Consider the following 18,209-nt stretch of genomic DNA (forward strand, 5'->3'; position numbering starts at 1 on the left):
GTGATCAATTTAACAAAGACCAAACTGATTACGAACCATGAACTAACCATTATCAGTTGTTAGTTTCAATCAAAACCTGTTACACAATGTCAACTGTGTTGGGCTTCATGGTGTGGCATAATGATGCCTTTAGCAGGGTTTCCGCTGGGTCTTAAAAAGTCTACAATTTTGAAATCAATATTTTAGGCACTAAAAAGTCTTAAAGTATTGTGTTCTAGGTCTTAAATCATTTTAAACAGGTCTTCGTTTTCCTACCTCCATGTAACGCTACCTCTAATGCTCATTGAAATGCCCCTGCAGCACCTTTGTGTTGATTTGTTTTTTAATTCTGTTGTGATGTAGTTCTTTCTTTTGTTAGTCCAAATATAATTTGCTGTATCATAACTACAAATGAGACCAACGTGCAACCTGTATTGAAGCCAATCAGCTTTTGCATTATTGGTTTCTTTTGGATTGTACCACAGATGTAAAGCGGATTTTATTTGTTTAAATTTGACAATGGTCTTAAAAGGTCTTAAAAACTCTAAAATAAGACAAATTACAGTACTCATGTTGTAGGGACATAAGTCACACAGTCACATTGTGAGGACTCATCTCAGGTCCCATCTTATTTTCATTTTCAGGGTATGGGTATGGTGAATATCAATCTCTGGAAACAAGTGTGTGTCCGTGTCTGTGTGTGTGTCCTTGTGTCCGTGTGTGTGTGTGCGAAGTCAGCCATTGAAACTTGTGGTGGGGGCCTCTGGGAATGTGCATCCATGCAGAACAGGGGAAGCTTCAACGTTACTTAACTAAAAGCCTATTAAAGTTCTATTCTTCTTTTCTCTAATCTTGTTTATCGACGGGCTTTAAAAAAAAAAAAAAGTCAAACTGTACATTTAAACATCAATGAGAATGCTTGTTATAAATCGTATCCATCATCAAGAGTGATTTAGTCACAGTAAATAGTGAAAAGGTCATGAAGCATAACTTTAAACTTCCATGCTGTGAATGGTGGTAGTTTTTAATGAGCTGGTGTTACAGAGCATGTGGTTTTATATGATTACTCATCTGTAGTATCAAAAGGATGCTTTGGTTAATGAGGAGCTATATTTCAAGTGTCTAGGGGAGAAAAAAACCGAATGGAATATGAGTGTACAAAAACAATGACTGTACTACACTATACTGCCACGACCAACAAATGAAGACATAACTGTCTGTGTTTTGGTATGACATGGATTCCCTGATGTACAGTAGCAAGGAAACCGGAGGCCTTTGAACAGGAGGTTACACAAGCATCCGTGTGGCGCCACACACACCCTACACCTTCCAGCGCTTTTATTTTCCTGTTTTTATGTTCTACAAACGACAGTGACATGCTGTTCACAGATGGCCACACAACTACCCCTGTCATCAAGCACACAAATACTTACTCTTTCCATCAACATACACCTTTGTACTTTTCTTTTATCATTTATGAATTTTTCACTCCCTCACTCACTCACAGCATCCACACCTTCTAGGGAACAATAGCCGACAGACGGAGACTGGGAGGAATGTGACTGTTTTTTGGGGCCGAGCATCTTAAAGGAAGCCAGGAATGCTGGGAAAACACATCAAATCACCTTACCCTGTCTTTCCACTTTTAAGGTCTTGGCCAAATACAGGAGTGTGTTAGTGCCACAGGGGCATCATGACTCAGTCGGTGTGTGTCAAACTGCTCCTCAGCCTCATTAGACAGGAAGTTGTACCTAGCGATGTGCTGAAAACACAGGAAGTCGATATCAACATGCCTGGAATTCCAGCATTGTGCTCTTTCTACAGAGACAAGAAAGAATTGTGCATCGCTTATGCACAATATGTTCATGATATGAATGTGTTACAGTAATACCGCATTGAAACCTACAAACATGCATGTACACCACACACTCACACTGTCGGAAGCCTGAATATACTGCACTGCCCTGTCAGGCTAGACAGATGTGCAGCTAAACAGCAATACATTAGATTAGGTCCAATGTGAATGTGCACGTGTGTGTGTGCATGTGAGCTATACACAGTTCTAGATTCGCAGTGATAACCACCTTCTGATCTGGAAGTCAGCTGCCAAATTACTACGCCCAACCTGAAAATGTTACACCTGTTAACAAATAAAGACACACGGGTCGTATGTTGTATGTGTAATATATAACGGGCCAGGAATACATCGTCACACTAATTCATGTGATTTCAATTTTGCATATATATGTACAAATATGTAGATTCGATACCCCATATATATCTGAAGTCAGTAATATTTTGTCTTCTGTGGTAATTTTCCCTCAAGAGTTAAGAGAGATGTTTGTGTATATTATTCAGCATGTCAGTGGCTACAGGCTTTAATATCTCATGTTCTGTTTTAATCTTAAGTGTAATAATTATTACAAAATAAGAAAAGAAAAAAATTAACAGTGGACAGTCTCAGCCAAAACGGAACATTACAATCTGCATGTAAGATAGAATGTATTACAGTTGTAGAATGTATTGTATTGTATAAGACTACCTTAGCTTTAGCTATGTGTAGCTAATAAACTGCCAACTGAGTGAATGGTGCACAGTTTGCCAGCCAGCCTGAAAACTTTAAACCCAGAACTTTAAAATGTTTGCGGGGATGAGTGCGTTAACCATTAAAAAAACTAAACATACTGAAGACACACATTTTACAAGTTTCAATGATCACAGTACAAAAGTGCAGCAAACTTTGCAGACCCTTTTAAACTTTAATTATTCTATAACTGCAAGAAGGTAAAAGGTAGCTTCAACAATACAGCCTTTTCACCAGTTTATTTCATTGTAACTGTCTCTGTAGTACCTAAGCAAAAACCTCCAAACAATCACAGTGCCAAACATAGGAGTATCAGCAGATGCTACTACATCTACAGCATGTAGATAGCATACTGTATATACATTCAGCAACACATAGGCTTCACCATTAACAACAAGGTCCTAACTCACACCTTTATGCAAACATGCATTCATGACCGCAGCAAACATGCCAGTCAACACAATACACATTTTCCCCATGAGTGCAGTTGGCATAGTTCTACCTTTTATCTCTTTAGCGAGAGAGACAGAGCCATAAGGAAGTAATACAAACTACATTCAACACACCTCTTGAGAATCTGTGCTTAGACATATATGTGTGTTACCACCTTACATGCTTGAAAATATATACATGGAAGTGAATACTTTTCTGAGAATCTCTCAAGCCATAGAATACAACAATCAAGCAGGGCTGTTGATTTATAATATCTAAGATTTTAAGGTGCTCTTATTTCATTCTGCCCTGGAATGTGTGAGGAAGTTTCCAAAAAGAGAATCCTTTTGTTTGCCATACTGAAGTCCATCTCTTCGATTTCCTGTCCTTGCATTGCTCTCACAGGCTCAGCTCACTACTGCCCCCCATTGGTCAGACATCCATTCTGATGTTGGTCTGATAAGACATTCAACTATACAAAATGGGTCCTTTCACATGTGTAAAAACCTATTTATTTTTGCACATGATTGCATATTTTCCACATGGAAGCAGCAGCAAGAAGTAGCTTAACATAAAGTGGAAAGTGTATTAAAAAACAAACAAAAAAGAAATCACTGATTGCTTAATTGTTATATCTGCTGAGAAAGCCTCATAAGGTGTTACTGGATGTGCTCTTCCCTCGCATGCTGCAGGTCACTGGGATGCTCTCATGAAAGCTGCGGGGAGGTGGCAGTACCCAGAGGGCTGTGCGATGCTCCCTTGAGGCCAAGGAGTGAAAGGTCCTGAGATGTACGCTGGAGGTTGGTGGTTGCTGGCGGGCTCGCTGAGGCCCGGCGGGCCGTCCATCCCATCGTGACACTGAAGGTCTCGCTCAGCCCTGTCGAGCCTGTGTGCGTTTGTGTTGGCGTCGCTGTGAGATCTGAGATCCTGTGTGGACCTGGAGGTACTGCGGCTGGGCAGACACACATAACCTTCCCCATAAAGGCTGAAATTCACCGGGGAAGGAGACGCTGAGTCATCCAATGGCGATTCTTGTTCTTTCTTCTTGTCTTCACATCTGACATCCGCGGACTTGCAGCTTGGGCTCGATGACTGTCAATAAGGAACAATGGTGTTCAGTGGGACACTTCATTGCTGCAAACTAATGAATCCTATTTCTTTGACAATCTTAGCTTGCTGATAGTCATTTGCTAATCCATAAACTGATATACAGTAGACTTAAGATTCTTCCCCCCCACAAATGCATACCATTTATCACATGATACTTTTTTAAATTTCTTTAAACCAGTATGTGCTCTTCTGAATTGTTTTTGTGGAAGGAGAAAAAACAAACCCCGGCAGAATTGCCAATGGAAATTAACTTTTTGATTTCAAAGGTTGTAATCAAAAGTTTATTTTGATCGGATTTGGAAACAAAATCGTGACACCCCTGTATATATATATATATATATATATATATATATATATATATATATACACACACACACACATACACACACACACACAAACATATATATACATATACAGTACATACATGCATATGTATATATACATACATATACTTACATACTAGGGCTGCACAATTAATCAAATTGTAATCACGGCCACGATTTTGACTCCCCACGATATACTTTGTGTGATTGAGCGTTTTTTTTCTTTTTTAAAGCATCATTTCATAGAACGCTCGTTTTTTTTTTGCACAGTGCATATACCGCTCCGTAAAGCATTGTCTGCTCATGTGCCATTCAGAGCAGCCTAGTTTCTGGATGGAGACAGTCACAGAGGACAGAGTAACGGGAGGGAAACTACATCCACTGCAATGCTGTTTATATGGATATGGTTTCATTTTGCGTTACATGACCCATTTCTTCTGACCCAGTATTCTGTTTTTTTCACAAAATATCAAACTATCCCTTATTTTTTTTTTTTAATTTCAGCCTTTTTTTGATAGGATTTATTTTTTTATTTTTCATTTACACAGAGTGCTTGAGAAATTCTGGATACCTGACAATTGAAACTGGTTGGGAGTAACTGACCTGACAGAAGATGTAAGGGCCGCTGAAGCTCATGGAGGACGTGTCAGAGTCTTTAACCTTCTCAGCAAGGCAGAGCAGGCTATCGCACTTCCAGCAGCCCTCGTCCTGCTCCAGACAATTAGTTTCAGTGTCCTTGGCTGGCCACAGCCAAGCTTCTGAAGTGCTGCAGCAGAGAAACACACAGAGAGAGAGAGAGAGAGAGCAGGGAATTGGTAGTAATTCATGCTTTCATGTCTTTCCTGAATGATTACATCTGTATTCCACAAGTTGTCCATCTTTTCTTCCATGATGGAACAATTTGTTGTTATCATCATCTGTCTGGTAATGTTAAGTGTGAAATGCATTACCATGTTGACACTTTGTCCAAATGCAGAACTCTGCAGATGGCCGTGCTCTCATTCTGCATGGGAGTCCCTTTGGTGCCAGACTGGATCACAAAAAAGTACATCAGGGTTTACACATTAAAAACTGCAATCACACACATATGCAGGATGCTTTTTTGACACACTAGAAATGAAAATATTCAATCCTATTCTGGAAATATTTTGTCTCACCTTGACCTCAGACATAATTTTGCTTTTGCCAGGAGACGGAACTGAGTCCACCCACAGAACTGCCCTCCTGTTTGTTCAAAATACAAAAAAAGTAAGTTTTAGTAAAGATGAAACATCCTGTAATTCATAACACCTTCTTTGGCGTATAGGTACAGCCTGTTCAGTGTGATTTTTTGTGTTTTACAAAGCAATCCATTTCTATAATGGCTACATCTGCACTTAGCGGTGCAAAGTATTGTGGTATTAGTATTTACACTTTATATTTCAGTGTTTTTAGATTTACTTGGATTGCATTTTAGATTGGCTTTTTTTTCCTGTGTCTGTGCTCTAACCCACTTATCTGATAGCTGTAGTTACACTTTGTTTAACAGGAAGTGTTAAGGAGGAAGCACAAATGCAGTGTTACATGAATGAAGTACCTTTGACAAGCTGGAATGGTGTAGTAGAGTGTGAGGAAGACCGCAGCCACAAACATAGTGATGGTGAAATAGATCAGGGTTGTTGGGGACCAGGTGGCTGTCAGGGGACAGAAGATGGAATTAATGATGATAATGATGATGATCATTCTTGATTTGTATTGCAATGATTGTTTTTGGCCCATGTGCTTTACATGTGAACGACGCAGACACCCCAGAAAAAAAATCACAACTAAACGGAAAGAAAGTTATTCCCATAAGAATAGGCAACATCTTTTTCTGTATCATAAGAACAAAGTTTAAGGATAAAGAAGGGAGTATTAATTGAGATTTTTTAACAAATAAACAACCTCTTTTACGAACTACTCTCAGAAGCATGTGTAGGTCAGTTTGTAGGGGTGACGTTGTGGAATGGACGATGAAAATCAAACAGAGCCATATTATTACTCAGATTCAAGAAAACACCACGGAAAGTGGACCTGAATATATTAAAAGGAAATGTACACACAATGTAAAGACATATGTTGTTGTATTATTGTAAGTTATTGTATGACTTACACTTTTTGTAAACTGTAAATGCATTTTTTTTTCCTGTAATAATATAATATTGTAAAGTAGGGGCAGGACTTAATACGCATTATGCTTCTGCCTGCTCCTTCTATATTATGTATATCACAATGATGCCTATGGTGTTTTTTCTTTTTTTCGTTTGATTTTTTTGTTTTGTGTCTCTTAAAGTGCGTTGATTGTTCGAGAAAAACAGCTAAACGATGTAAGTTTGGCACCATGTGGAATGGGATATCATATTTTTGTGTGCATGCTGCTACTGAATATACCCTCATGTGAGGTCCACTCCACCGGATCGGTCCATTTAGAGGGAATTCCCTTATAGTGGGTAGGGACGATCAGCGACCTGACCCTGACCTGGTAGCGCTGGGACGGGTCAAGAGAGGAATCCAGGATGCTTAGGGACATGGACCCCTCTGAAATGTTCATCAGGACAGTAGATCCCTGAATAAGAAATGCATATAGAATCCATTAAATGAATTTTAGTTTAAAGGGATTGTAATGTGGGCATATAGCTGGGAAGGAGGAAAACACTTAACACAATAAAAGCTCACCTGATCCTGTGTCCTGTAATAGCAGACCTGATAATACAGTCTGATTTTTGAAGCTGTGTTTGGATTAGTCCATTCCACCAGCCAGTTGCTGTCTTTCTTCCTCACCTTTACCTGGTGCGGGGGCTTGGGACAAACTGTGCAACAAGAGAGTTTGTAACATAAATGAGTCATGATGGAAAGATTTGATTTTTTGTGGTTTGTTTTCAAAAAAGGTTTTCCTATTTCTGCAACAACATCAATTCCCCAATAACATCATGTCCTATTTAGGATAGGAGTCTATCTAGTAACTCTGGGGTTCCAAAAATGTCTTTAAATCTAATATATAATTACATAGAAAAGAATGTTTCCAAATGTTAGTTACAAGAAAATGTTTTTGAAATATTATGAAAGTCATTTATACTTTAAATGGTCTTCCATTGAAACGCAACAACTTAAAGATTGTATAAAATAAAATATGTTACACTTGTTATTCCAATAAAACAACCTGGCATTTTAACCAGGCATGAAATCTTTTTTTTTTTAGTAAATGGAAAGAGTCTTTGTCTATTTATTTTTGGGGGGTGAATAAAAATGTGTGTTTTAGTTGTTTTATGACAACAAAACGTAACCAAACACATGTAATCTGGTCGTATTTTATTGCCTGGTTATAAGCAGAAGGGGATGCAGTAGTGCCCTTTAAACACTAGGTGGGGACACGGGACACACATTCATATCACAGATCATCACACCAACACTCTCAATGTCTCATATAATCACGTGCCCTATGTCTCTCGTGTCCACTCACTGTGTTGGTCGGAATTAAAACTCTTGGCATTGCGTGCTGGTAGGAGCTCCAGCAGCAGCTGTGAAGGCTCTGCGTCGGTCAGCGAGCAGCTGTACCTCATCACCGCCCTGCTGAGGTCAGGGTTGACTTTTGGGTTCCCACAGCATATTTTAGACCTGAAGGCAGGCATTTTAAAGAGAAGTTTGAAAACGATTATACCTGGATGGTTTTTTTCAGTCTTATCCAGGTGGCATTGAGGACTTACGGTGCAGTCTGGTTGGGTCGACATGCCAGCTGATAGGTAACGAAAAGATCCACCTCTGTGCTCACCTCCCAGCTACACATAACCACCTCCTCTTCGTCTAGCACACAGTGCAAACTGGGAAACTGCCCAGTGTCTAGAGCAAAGAGACAAAGAGCTAATGAAGACAGCTGGACAATTTCACTTTTCTCATGAAAATTGATAGAGGGAGAAGATTAGAAATGGGAGGGAAATAAATAAGGAGCATGGACTGTATTGGAAGAAAATACCCATGTGGGATAATGTGATACATGAAATATCTGAGCCAAATTTCTTTCTTAGAAATGTCAGCATTGAAGGTAATTTTTACACATTAAGAAAATTATTTACAATTTTTGTCAATAGATTGCCTTTCAATTTCTAGCAATGCTGAATACTTTGACTTGCCTTCTTCGGTGTGCCAGGTCACCACGGGACTCCAATCGCTCCACTGTCCCACACTGGCCCGGGCCCTCACCCTGGCTTCATATCTGCGACCCGGAAGCAACAATGTCTTCTCCAGTGTCATACTGGTGTTTGGAACGTCCTCAGACTGTTGACATTACGGAAAGGCATGTGTGAGTTTCATTCAATGTCAAAAGTACAGTGGACTAGCTACTTTTTTCTGCTTTAGGAGCTAGCTAAAAGTAGACAAAACAGTTAGTTTTAGCCAAACACGTTAGCATGCTAACATGCTATGCACGTAAACTGACATGGTGAACATGCTAAATATTATACCTGCTAAACATCAACATGTTAGCTAGCATTGTCATTGTGAGAGTGGCATGCTGACGTTAGCATTTAGCTAAAGCTTTGTGTCGAACTACAGCCTCACGGAACTGCTAGCATGGCTGCAGACCAATTAGATGTATGCTATTATACACGTTTCTTCTTATTTTGTTATCAATAATAAATATAAAGCAGAATATTGCAGACATATAAAGACATACAAAACGTATGCCATTCTATAAAACATTTGAAACCCACTCTGTTTCCAGAGTCTTTTGGTCAAAAGCTGTTGGCTGAGTAAAGTTAGCCATTGTACAGTATGCTTGGTGCTAACCGTCCAGGTGTCTTCTCTGTCTGTCTTAAAGTTGAGCTGATATGTGAGGTTTTTGTTAAGGGAGGAGGAGGAGGCATAGGGGCTGGACCAACTGAGCCGTCTGCCTCCATCACCTCCCTCGTGTGTGGACAGATTCACTGGTGGCCGTGCTCTCACTGTACAACAAAAAAACAGAGGCAACAGTTCAAGTTATACAAATTATAAAAATTTAAGAATTAAATTGTACTCATTAGGCACATTTCCAGTATTACCTTCACAGTGAAAGTGAAAGTTATTGTTGGCCGATAAACTCACAGTGCTGAGAAAGATCCAGAGGTCTGTGTGGGACAGACGAGCAGAGGCTGAGTGTCTTGTTCTTGAGGAAGAAGACAGTGTGTTTGATGCCAATGGAAAATGCACGGGTTTTATATCTACACTGGACAATCCTGTGCTCACTTGCATCTTGTACTTCAACACCATGAGGCGTACACTGCTCCCTGCAATGACAATGACACACAGCCATGGGACAGAAATTTACATATTCTCTATGATCCTACATCATAAACTATGTTTCATCCATGTTTCATCTATGTTTCATTCATTCCAGCCACACCCTACCTCGTAGCGGAACATCCTTTTTTCCTCCTACTCTTATCCTTACCTGTTATTGTTTTCTCTCTTAAACCAGAGCTGCAGTCGAATGTTTCCGTGTTCCCTCCACTTGCAGTAGACATATGACTCGTAATCATTATGGCACTGTAAGGAGTTCAGCAGTGGAGACGCTGTAGGGACAAAGATGTGATGTTTTCAGGTAATTGGACACTTACATGAGATTTATACTTTAACCAGTGGCTGACAAATTGTGAGACATTGTAAAACCCTGTAATACTGTACTACAAGTAAAAGTTCTGCAGTCAAAATGTTACTCAAGTAAAAGTATAGAAGCATTTGTGTATTATATTAAATAATGTGTGATGCACAAATTGATCTGCAATGAAAACAAGTTTAAAAATTACTTCAACACACTTTTTCAATTTTCATAAGAAAATACTTTTTTCACTGAACAATTGATCCCATTTTAGAGCCTGATTACATGTTTGGTGAATCATTATATAAAATATCTAAAGTTTAACTGTTAGATTTAACATCTATTGGATGACAGTAGTGTTGTTAAAAAGTACTATATTTCCCTCTGAAATGTGGTGGAGTAGAAGCACTTAGTTAAAATCAGCCACTGATTGTAACCATCCCTTATAGTTGTATATCTTTATTTATATATATATATATATATATATATATATATATATATATATATATATATATATATATAAATAAAAGAGAGAGAATCACAAAAACAGAACATACAGATTTAGCTGAGCAGTTATCAAATTGATAATCAGAAATATTCAAGACAATTAATTCCTGAACAATCCTGATTGTGCAAGGTGACTACTGTGGAGACTTACCATTCTGTAAGCTGCTGCTCTCGTGGACGGTACAACAATCTGGACCACAGGAGAGAGCCAGAGGAGGGAGCGTTGACCAAAGCACAACCCAGAAGAGAGGCATCATTCCTGGGGACTGACAAGGTCAAATTTACTGTTTTCATATCCCAAAGTGCGAAGATAAGATAAGATGTCGGGCATATACAGATAAAATGAAAGAGAGAGAGAGAAAGAGAGAGACTTCATTTACTAGAAGTAATGAAGCAATGACTCATGACCACACTACCAGTATTCACTTCCGCTTTAAGACTCTGCTTGTTGTGGGATGTCACCACACATCCGCCTGCGTCTTATCTCTCTTTCTCACATGTGATAGGTCCTAATAGAAAAAAATAGCTTTTTTTTAATTTTGGTGGGACCGAGTGATCCTCAAACTGATCAGAGTCAGTTACAAAAGGCAGGTAACGGAGACTTGTAAATCTTAGCAATGCTGATACAACATAGCAGACATTACTACCACATTTTGTGGACTACTACATGATATTAGAATGAAATTATTTGTCCTAGACTAATAGTCTTTTTAAAATCATTTTAATAGTATGATACAAATTATGTTTCCATTTACTTGTTAGTGTCCAATTTATTCATATTTTAGATTATTTTTTTTATTTTTCATTTACATTTGATTATCTGTACACAAGCACCTGTAAGCTGCCAACTTATTTAAAGTAACAGTGTGGTTTCAAAATGTAAATCCGTCCTGCATCCTAAATTAAAAAACATCCATTTAAAATTATTTATCGGGTTCTAATAATCATATGAAGTTTAGTTTATTCTAGGATCCCCATTAGCTGTGCTCTTAAGCACAGCTTCTCTTCAAGGGAAAATAACACACTTATTACAAACAACATTTCTACAATTCTGAATGGTTATTGATTATAACTATACACTGAATACAAAAAGTATTTGAAGAAATGTTGAATACACATTAAGTGACATGTTTAGTTCATTAGTTATTTGCCATCAATCATTTTCAATTAAATTGCTTCCTAATACAAATCATTATCTTACAAAGAATAGTTAACATTTTCAGTGTTGATTAGAGCAAAGTGACAAAAATAATAAATATATGGAACACAAAATCTTAGTGTGTGTAGTCTTTCTCAAGTAACAATGTCTTCAAATAAAGCAAGAAATATGTAATTTAAAGAAAGGGGAAAAGACAACACAGTTAAGAAAATGGAGAAAAGTGAAAGAGGGATGTGATCATTTCAGCCATGTGATAAAACAAAGGGGGGGATTTGTAAAGGGCACTCAGGCATAACAGACTCCCTCACTTCTGCCTTTCTAGCTGCTGTTTACAGTAGCAGCTTTGGGGGAAAGCCCCTCCAGGAGAATGTGGAAATCCAACATAGACTTTGAAACCAAAAAATGTGGTGCAGTAGGTCGCACAGCAGCAGGTCTGACAGCTATGCCGACGCAAAACATGATCAACCTGTCGAAATCAAAGGCGAACTGAGGTTAACCCCAATGCGAGCCGATGGAAAAAATCTGCTTACGTAGGCAGACGACAATATGCAGAAACCATTTGGGTAGTCATGATGAAATATGCTATAAGAAAATTGTACGTTGACTTTGGTCTTTGAATTAACCCTTTCAAATGCAAAATAGCTACATTTCTTCCAGCGTCACTGTGTTACAAAATTTGTATGAAAATTAACTGGAATTCAAGTCTTGTCTGACTCACAGGATGTCGACATGGTGTCACTCATCCACTCAGCACATCCTTTCATCAGCTGTAAGGAAGAGCTTTGACTTCCTCACCTAACCTTAACAGATGAATTATTGTGTCCCAAAACCATGATGGCAAATTAGAGCTGAATATCAATCCACATGAACTATTTTTATACAGGGATATTTACAGCATACAGAGACTTTGCAGCGGTGAAATGAAACATACATTTAAAGTATAAATGTGAGCAATATGACAGAATTTGCAAGACTCTTACTTCACATAATGAAGAATGGATTTCCTATGTCCGTCTGTCGCTGTTGCTGCCGTCTTATAAGCCCGCTCCTCTTGAACACTGAGAACCTCTTGAACCTGAGAACTCTGTGGGAGTTTCCTCTGTGAAGAGTTCAGTTTCTCTTTTCTGTCCACTGTGACACTTTGCAATTTTACTTCTTTCTTGATCAGCTGCAGTAATGTGCTCTTATAATGGATTTCAAAAACTCAAATTTTATGACATACAACTGCTATAGTTAAAGATGGATGCAAGCCTACAAAGTGCAACGTACATATAAATGATAAGAATATTGTGGCAATATTTAGAAGGAGAAAGAACTTCAATTCCAAAGACTTAAAATGGACCTGTTATGCTAATTTTTTAGGTTCATACTTGTGTTTTTTGTTTCTACTAAATGTTTTTTACATGCTTTTAATGTTCAAAAAAACACCTTTTTCTCATACTGCCCCATGCTGCTGAAAAAGCCCAGTATTTGATTGGTCAGCGTTTCTGCGTTTTTGGATCTGTGCTCTTGGCGCAATTGTTCTGGGCTTTGAGGTTTCAACCTATAATCAAAAAGTTCTCCTTTAAAGTGACTATGTAACATTTTAATGTTTCTAAGGCTCTGTCATTTTTAATACAATGGTCTTCAATGAGACTAACAGTGCAAAGAATGCTCTTTTCCTATTGTTTTAAGTTAGGCATCTGGTTGGGTCAGATTTTTCCATTGACAGTCAAATGAATGGACACAGCAACAGAGACACGTGAAGTCAATTAGAAGCACACAGTGATGGCTGAGCGTACTGAGCAGCCTCAAACTGAGCTTGACACCTTAGATGCGACATGAGCAACCTGTCTGAAAATAGTCGTAAGTCTTCTGGTTGCTGTTCCAAGAGTAATCTACTACTGTACAACAGAAAATCGTGTGGTTAGGACACAATCGTTAGCCTATTTTTACAAAAGTGCCTGCTACAGGGCTGTAACGTGAGAGACAAGGTAATGGAGCCTTTATTCATTGTTTTGTTTCTTTAGAAATAAACAATGGACAAATAGTCTTTAAACACTTCAGATGTAATGTTATTTGCTGTCAAAGTGACGCCAAAATGAATGGCAGCTGATGGCTTGTTAACCATAGAAACTCCCCATAGGAGGTATGTTTTCTGGATGCTCTCTTATCCCCTTGGATTTTTCCTGAACGCTGGGTCACAGATTTCTTTGTTACACCAAAAAAGCCTGTGTTAGCGTATGTCAGCGGAGCCAGGTAAAAGGAAGCAGGAGGTTTCTTTATATAGGCCTAATTGTATTTTTATGCTATTTTAGAAGTTATCTGTTGTAGTTCACACGATTGTAAATTATTTAAAACCCACCCAAAACAGGCCCTCACGTATATAATATGTCTATTTTATCATAAAATAACGCAATGTAGTTCTACGTGTAAACATGTGTAAACGTGTAAGCACGTGTAAACGTGCCTTAAGCAGATGACTATAAATAGACATCCGGCCAAGTTTGGCGCTGACTTAAGCTAAGAGGAAAAAGAAACTGAAAATAAAATTTGCTGAATCAAGAAACCTGCTAAATTTCAACAGTTTTACCTTACTCGGGCCAGTCACATGTTGTCTTACATTACTTTTGATTTATTGCATTTAAACAGGGAATGTAAAAGCAGATTTGTTTTCTGGTTACACATAGGCTACATGGCTACATCTTTTGGTTTCATGAAACAGCCCACTGGAGATTTGCCAGCTAAATAGAAGTATCAGTGGTTAATCGACCACATGCTTTGTGATAACTTCACATTTCCTTTTTTTACTTTTTCTTTTTTTTAGCTCTGCCACATCTGACCGAAACCTCTGTCTCTAAGATATCCTGCTCTGGACGTTTGTTTAATTTTGGAAACACTTCACTTTAATCAAAGAATGAGTTTGATTAAATTACAAATTTAGATTAGATGGACAAGAGAATAAAATAGTTCAGTAGACAGGATAAAACATCTATTAATGATCTGCATGATGAAGATAAAAGTCTGAAATATTCGTCTATATTATTCGATTATCAATGAATTGAGCAAATTTGCAGTGGCGGAAAGTAGATTGGAATATACCTGGAATGTACTGTGTAGAACTGTACTAGGTCCAATAATGAGGTAGTTGTACTTGATTATCTCTTTATTTTATGTTACCGTAAGCCTCTACTCCACTACAGTTCAGAGAGAAATATTGTACTTTTTACTTCACTACATTTATCTGGCAGTTATTATACTACAAACAAAACATATGATCAGCTTCTAAAATATGTTGTATTAATACAGAGCAAACAACAGAAATAGGATATAATTGGTTAAAATCAGATCCACCCTAAGCAGCAACAACATTGTCTCTTTCATGTGAAAGCATCAGTAATATTCTGTATATAATAATATTTTGCTGTGCTATTTTGCTACTTTTGCTGAATAATCTGAATTCATTAACCCCTGCATACACACAGGGAGAAACATTATGAACAACTTCTCAAAACAGATTGGGATTTGATATATTTAATATATATTGATCAGGTGTTTACCCCAGTTCATGGTAAGATCTGAAGACATCGTTATCAAAATGTCTGGCTATTTGTGACGTTAAAGACTTGTCCCTTAACATGTAAAGAGGCACGTATGTAATAGTTGTAGGTAAATGTTGAGTATGTTGTTGAAAGTACGAGTTACATTTAAAATATAATAGCTGATAAGACTTTTTATGTAAATTATTGGTAGGCGTGTGAGAGTTGATTCCTGTTTCTATGGTTGGATGCGTCGTAGTCCACTAAAGAATAGTGAGTCAGAACATAATCAACCTCCAACCCTTGGTTGGTTACACAATCACTGAATCAGACCTTTACTCACCATTACAGTCCAAATACTCACATTTTTCACACACTGCACATCTTTAGACTAATAGAAGAAATACAATAAATACAGTTTTTTCTTTTCAGCAGTTTCAGAACATTTAATACTGATTCAAATTATTACAAAAATATATATAGGTCACACAATATTTATTTAAACACCTGTGCAATTTGCACAGCTTGTCATGTAAAAATGCCTCGAATGTATGTATTTAGGAATTTATATATTTCATATTTCCTTTTACATTTACTTTTGACTGTTTCTTCAAGAAGCCTCCCAGCAAAGGTATTTCACGTGATTGTACTTGTGCTTGAGTGACATAAAATAAACATCTGGAATCTTGGAGTGACTGCATCTACTAGGATAATAAACCAACAGTTAACAAATAAAAATGGGCTTTTACTCAGTTTGCATTATCCCATGCAACGTTTTTCTCTTTCACCCATTCCACCCAATATATTTCTTCATACCAAAATAAGAAACAGCTCTGACTCATACATGCCTTTTGGATATTCTTTCTCTGAAGCAACGGTCTTATACAAAAAGAGCTCTTTGAGTGCTCACTGTCTTGTCCCCACTCTGCCCTGCTGCCAATTAGATTGTCCGACACATCCAGCGGTTTACTTGTCTTGAGTCGTCTTGCAGTCTTGGCTTGATGTGTTTGAGTCATGAGGAAGAAAAAAAAAACGGCAATATGAATGTGACAAAGATGAAAATGTAAAGGACATTTTAAGGCCAGGAAAGCCAGAAACATGCAAGCACTGCATTGCATGTTTATGGCTGGATCTAAACAAACTAAATGCTGGTGAATTTGTTTGTTTTAGATACAAAAGCCAGTTCATGTCAAATCATCTTTATTATTCACACCACTCTCTCTCTCTCTCTCTCTCTCTGGCCCTCTTACTTCCTCCTAAAAAACATTTTTAATGCCTCAACTTGAGAAACGTTGATGATGAGTGAAGATAGGACAAGACCAATTCCTCATTTCAGCCGCGGCCACTTTGCTGTGACTCACGTAATTCACATTAGCAATACTTTACACTTTAAATCTAACGGCCATTGTCGTACAGCATTTACTCTACAGGGGAGTCACAAAACATGTTTGGAATCAAAATAGATGTAAAACCTATTAGATTTCATGGGCACAAAATGAAACCCCCTAAATGTCTTGCCCATATGCACAGGTTGTCATTTTGCATTGCAATACAAACATATATTCAACCGCGAGCAACTGTTGCTTGAGCTGTCAGTGTTAGCACTTCACAGTTGGTTTGGCATGGCTCCAGACAAGTTTGGAAGACTAGAATAGCTTCTTTCTCTAGAGACCTTTACACAAAAACAACCTCTCTTTGGTTCTTAGAAATTATGAGGAACTTGCCAATCAACTTGCTGATCTGTACATATCAGCTATTTAGGAAGAAGAAGAAGCCTTTGTCATTATATTACAACAACAAAATACAGCAACAAAATGATAAATATATTGCCCAGATCAATAGAATGTGAAATATCAGAATCTGAATACTCTATTGATCCCTTCAGGGGAATTATTTAGTTGCAGTTGCTCATAGTCAAATCCAAGGTAAGATTAAGAAAAGATCAAGTCAATAAGTGTATGAAGTAACAGCTAAAGTAATAAATAAATAAAAATGTTGAGTAGAAGTAAGGGAGATTAAGTTACAAGTAAGATTAGGTCAACAAGATTGTTTCAAATGGATTGTATAAATTTAGCAGGCTCACAGGTCAATCTGCAGCTAGAGCAATCTGCAGTTTGTTTTTGAGTTATACGACTTACAGTTCAAAAGGATGCACACACGCCTCGACTTGATAGTTATCCTCCAGTTATCCTGTTTCTCTTCATTTTCCGCCGAGTGGTGCGCGTGCCCGCTGGGGGTGTGAAGGGCGTGTCCAAGCCCTATTTCTGATATCGGGCTAAGAATATGGTATTTTGCAAAGAAAAGCTAAATAAATCTTGTGCGCGGAGCAGATAAGTTTTTAGGGAAAATTGTTCACTTTTGGATCCAAAATTGGCACAATTACTCAGTGGGTTGTGCTTTGCATAAAAGTACGTAAAAAGAAAATCATGTCAGCCGTGGCAGCCATTTTACTTTCCGCCATAGCCAAATTATGTATTTTGCATGATATTGCCTGAAGAAAACATTGAATTGCATAAAGGATGATGTCTGCCCCTATGTGTTGATGGTCAACGATTACATTGATACCACATTCAACATAAATGGTCCGTTTAATTTTCCCAGACTTGAATACACAGACACGTTTTAGTTTTAATATCGTCTTTTTCTTTTCTTTTCACCAGCAGCAAAGGTGCACATTTTGTCTCACACAGTTAAAACAGCTATGAAGTAGTCTCTTGTTGAGGTACTACAGTCTATACCCTGGCCTGCGTGGACGGGGGACAGTGGCACTCGTATTGTCCTGCCGACTCTTCCTGGTCGGTGCATCTGTGCAGTACCAGTGGCCAGTACTCCTTGCTGTCTGACAGCCTGTCTCTTTATCCTGCATCCAATGCCGCTGTTGATCTCACATCTCACTGCACATTATCCTGCAACCCCAACTCCTCCTCTCAGCCCCACACATACAGTGGGTACGGAAAGTATTCAGACCCCTTTAAATTTTTCACTCTTTGTTTCATTGCAGCCATTTTCC

At 38.1% G+C, this 18,209-nt stretch overlaps 1 protein-coding gene across 3 annotated transcripts; it reads right to left on the reverse strand.

Moving 5' to 3' along the window:
• Positions 1-3,082: 3,082 nt before the first annotated feature.
• csf2rb (colony stimulating factor 2 receptor subunit beta) lies at positions 3,083-12,743 on the reverse strand. 3 transcript variants are annotated; one of them, XM_034895069.1, is made up of 17 exons: positions 12,662-12,730; positions 11,990-12,147; positions 10,949-11,031; positions 10,674-10,781; positions 9,875-9,989; positions 9,523-9,707; positions 9,229-9,383; positions 8,574-8,718; positions 8,151-8,283; positions 7,907-8,061; positions 7,123-7,256; positions 6,838-7,012; positions 6,005-6,101; positions 5,586-5,652; positions 5,379-5,458; positions 5,032-5,194; positions 3,083-4,087 (listed from the first exon to the last, which is right to left on the reverse strand). In XM_034895069.1, exons 4-17 carry the CDS (start codon positions 10,777-10,779, stop codon positions 3,689-3,691), a joined length of 2,109 nt encoding a protein of 702 aa, XP_034750960.1. In that variant the 5' UTR covers positions 10,780-10,781; positions 10,949-11,031; positions 11,990-12,147; positions 12,662-12,730; the 3' UTR covers positions 3,083-3,688. The 3 variants fall into 3 exon arrangements, with proteins under 3 accessions (XP_034750960.1, XP_034750959.1, XP_034750961.1); XM_034895068.1 differs by lacking the exon at positions 11,990-12,147 and having other exon boundaries at positions 12,662-12,743; XM_034895070.1 differs by lacking the exons at positions 10,949-11,031; positions 11,990-12,147 and having other exon boundaries at positions 12,662-12,742.
• Between the last annotated feature and the right edge of the window lie 5,466 nt (positions 12,744-18,209).

This window comes from Etheostoma cragini, chromosome 15 (assembly GCF_013103735.1).
Source record: "Etheostoma cragini isolate CJK2018 chromosome 15, CSU_Ecrag_1.0, whole genome shotgun sequence".
NCBI lineage: Eukaryota > Metazoa > Chordata > Actinopteri > Perciformes > Percidae > Etheostoma > Etheostoma cragini.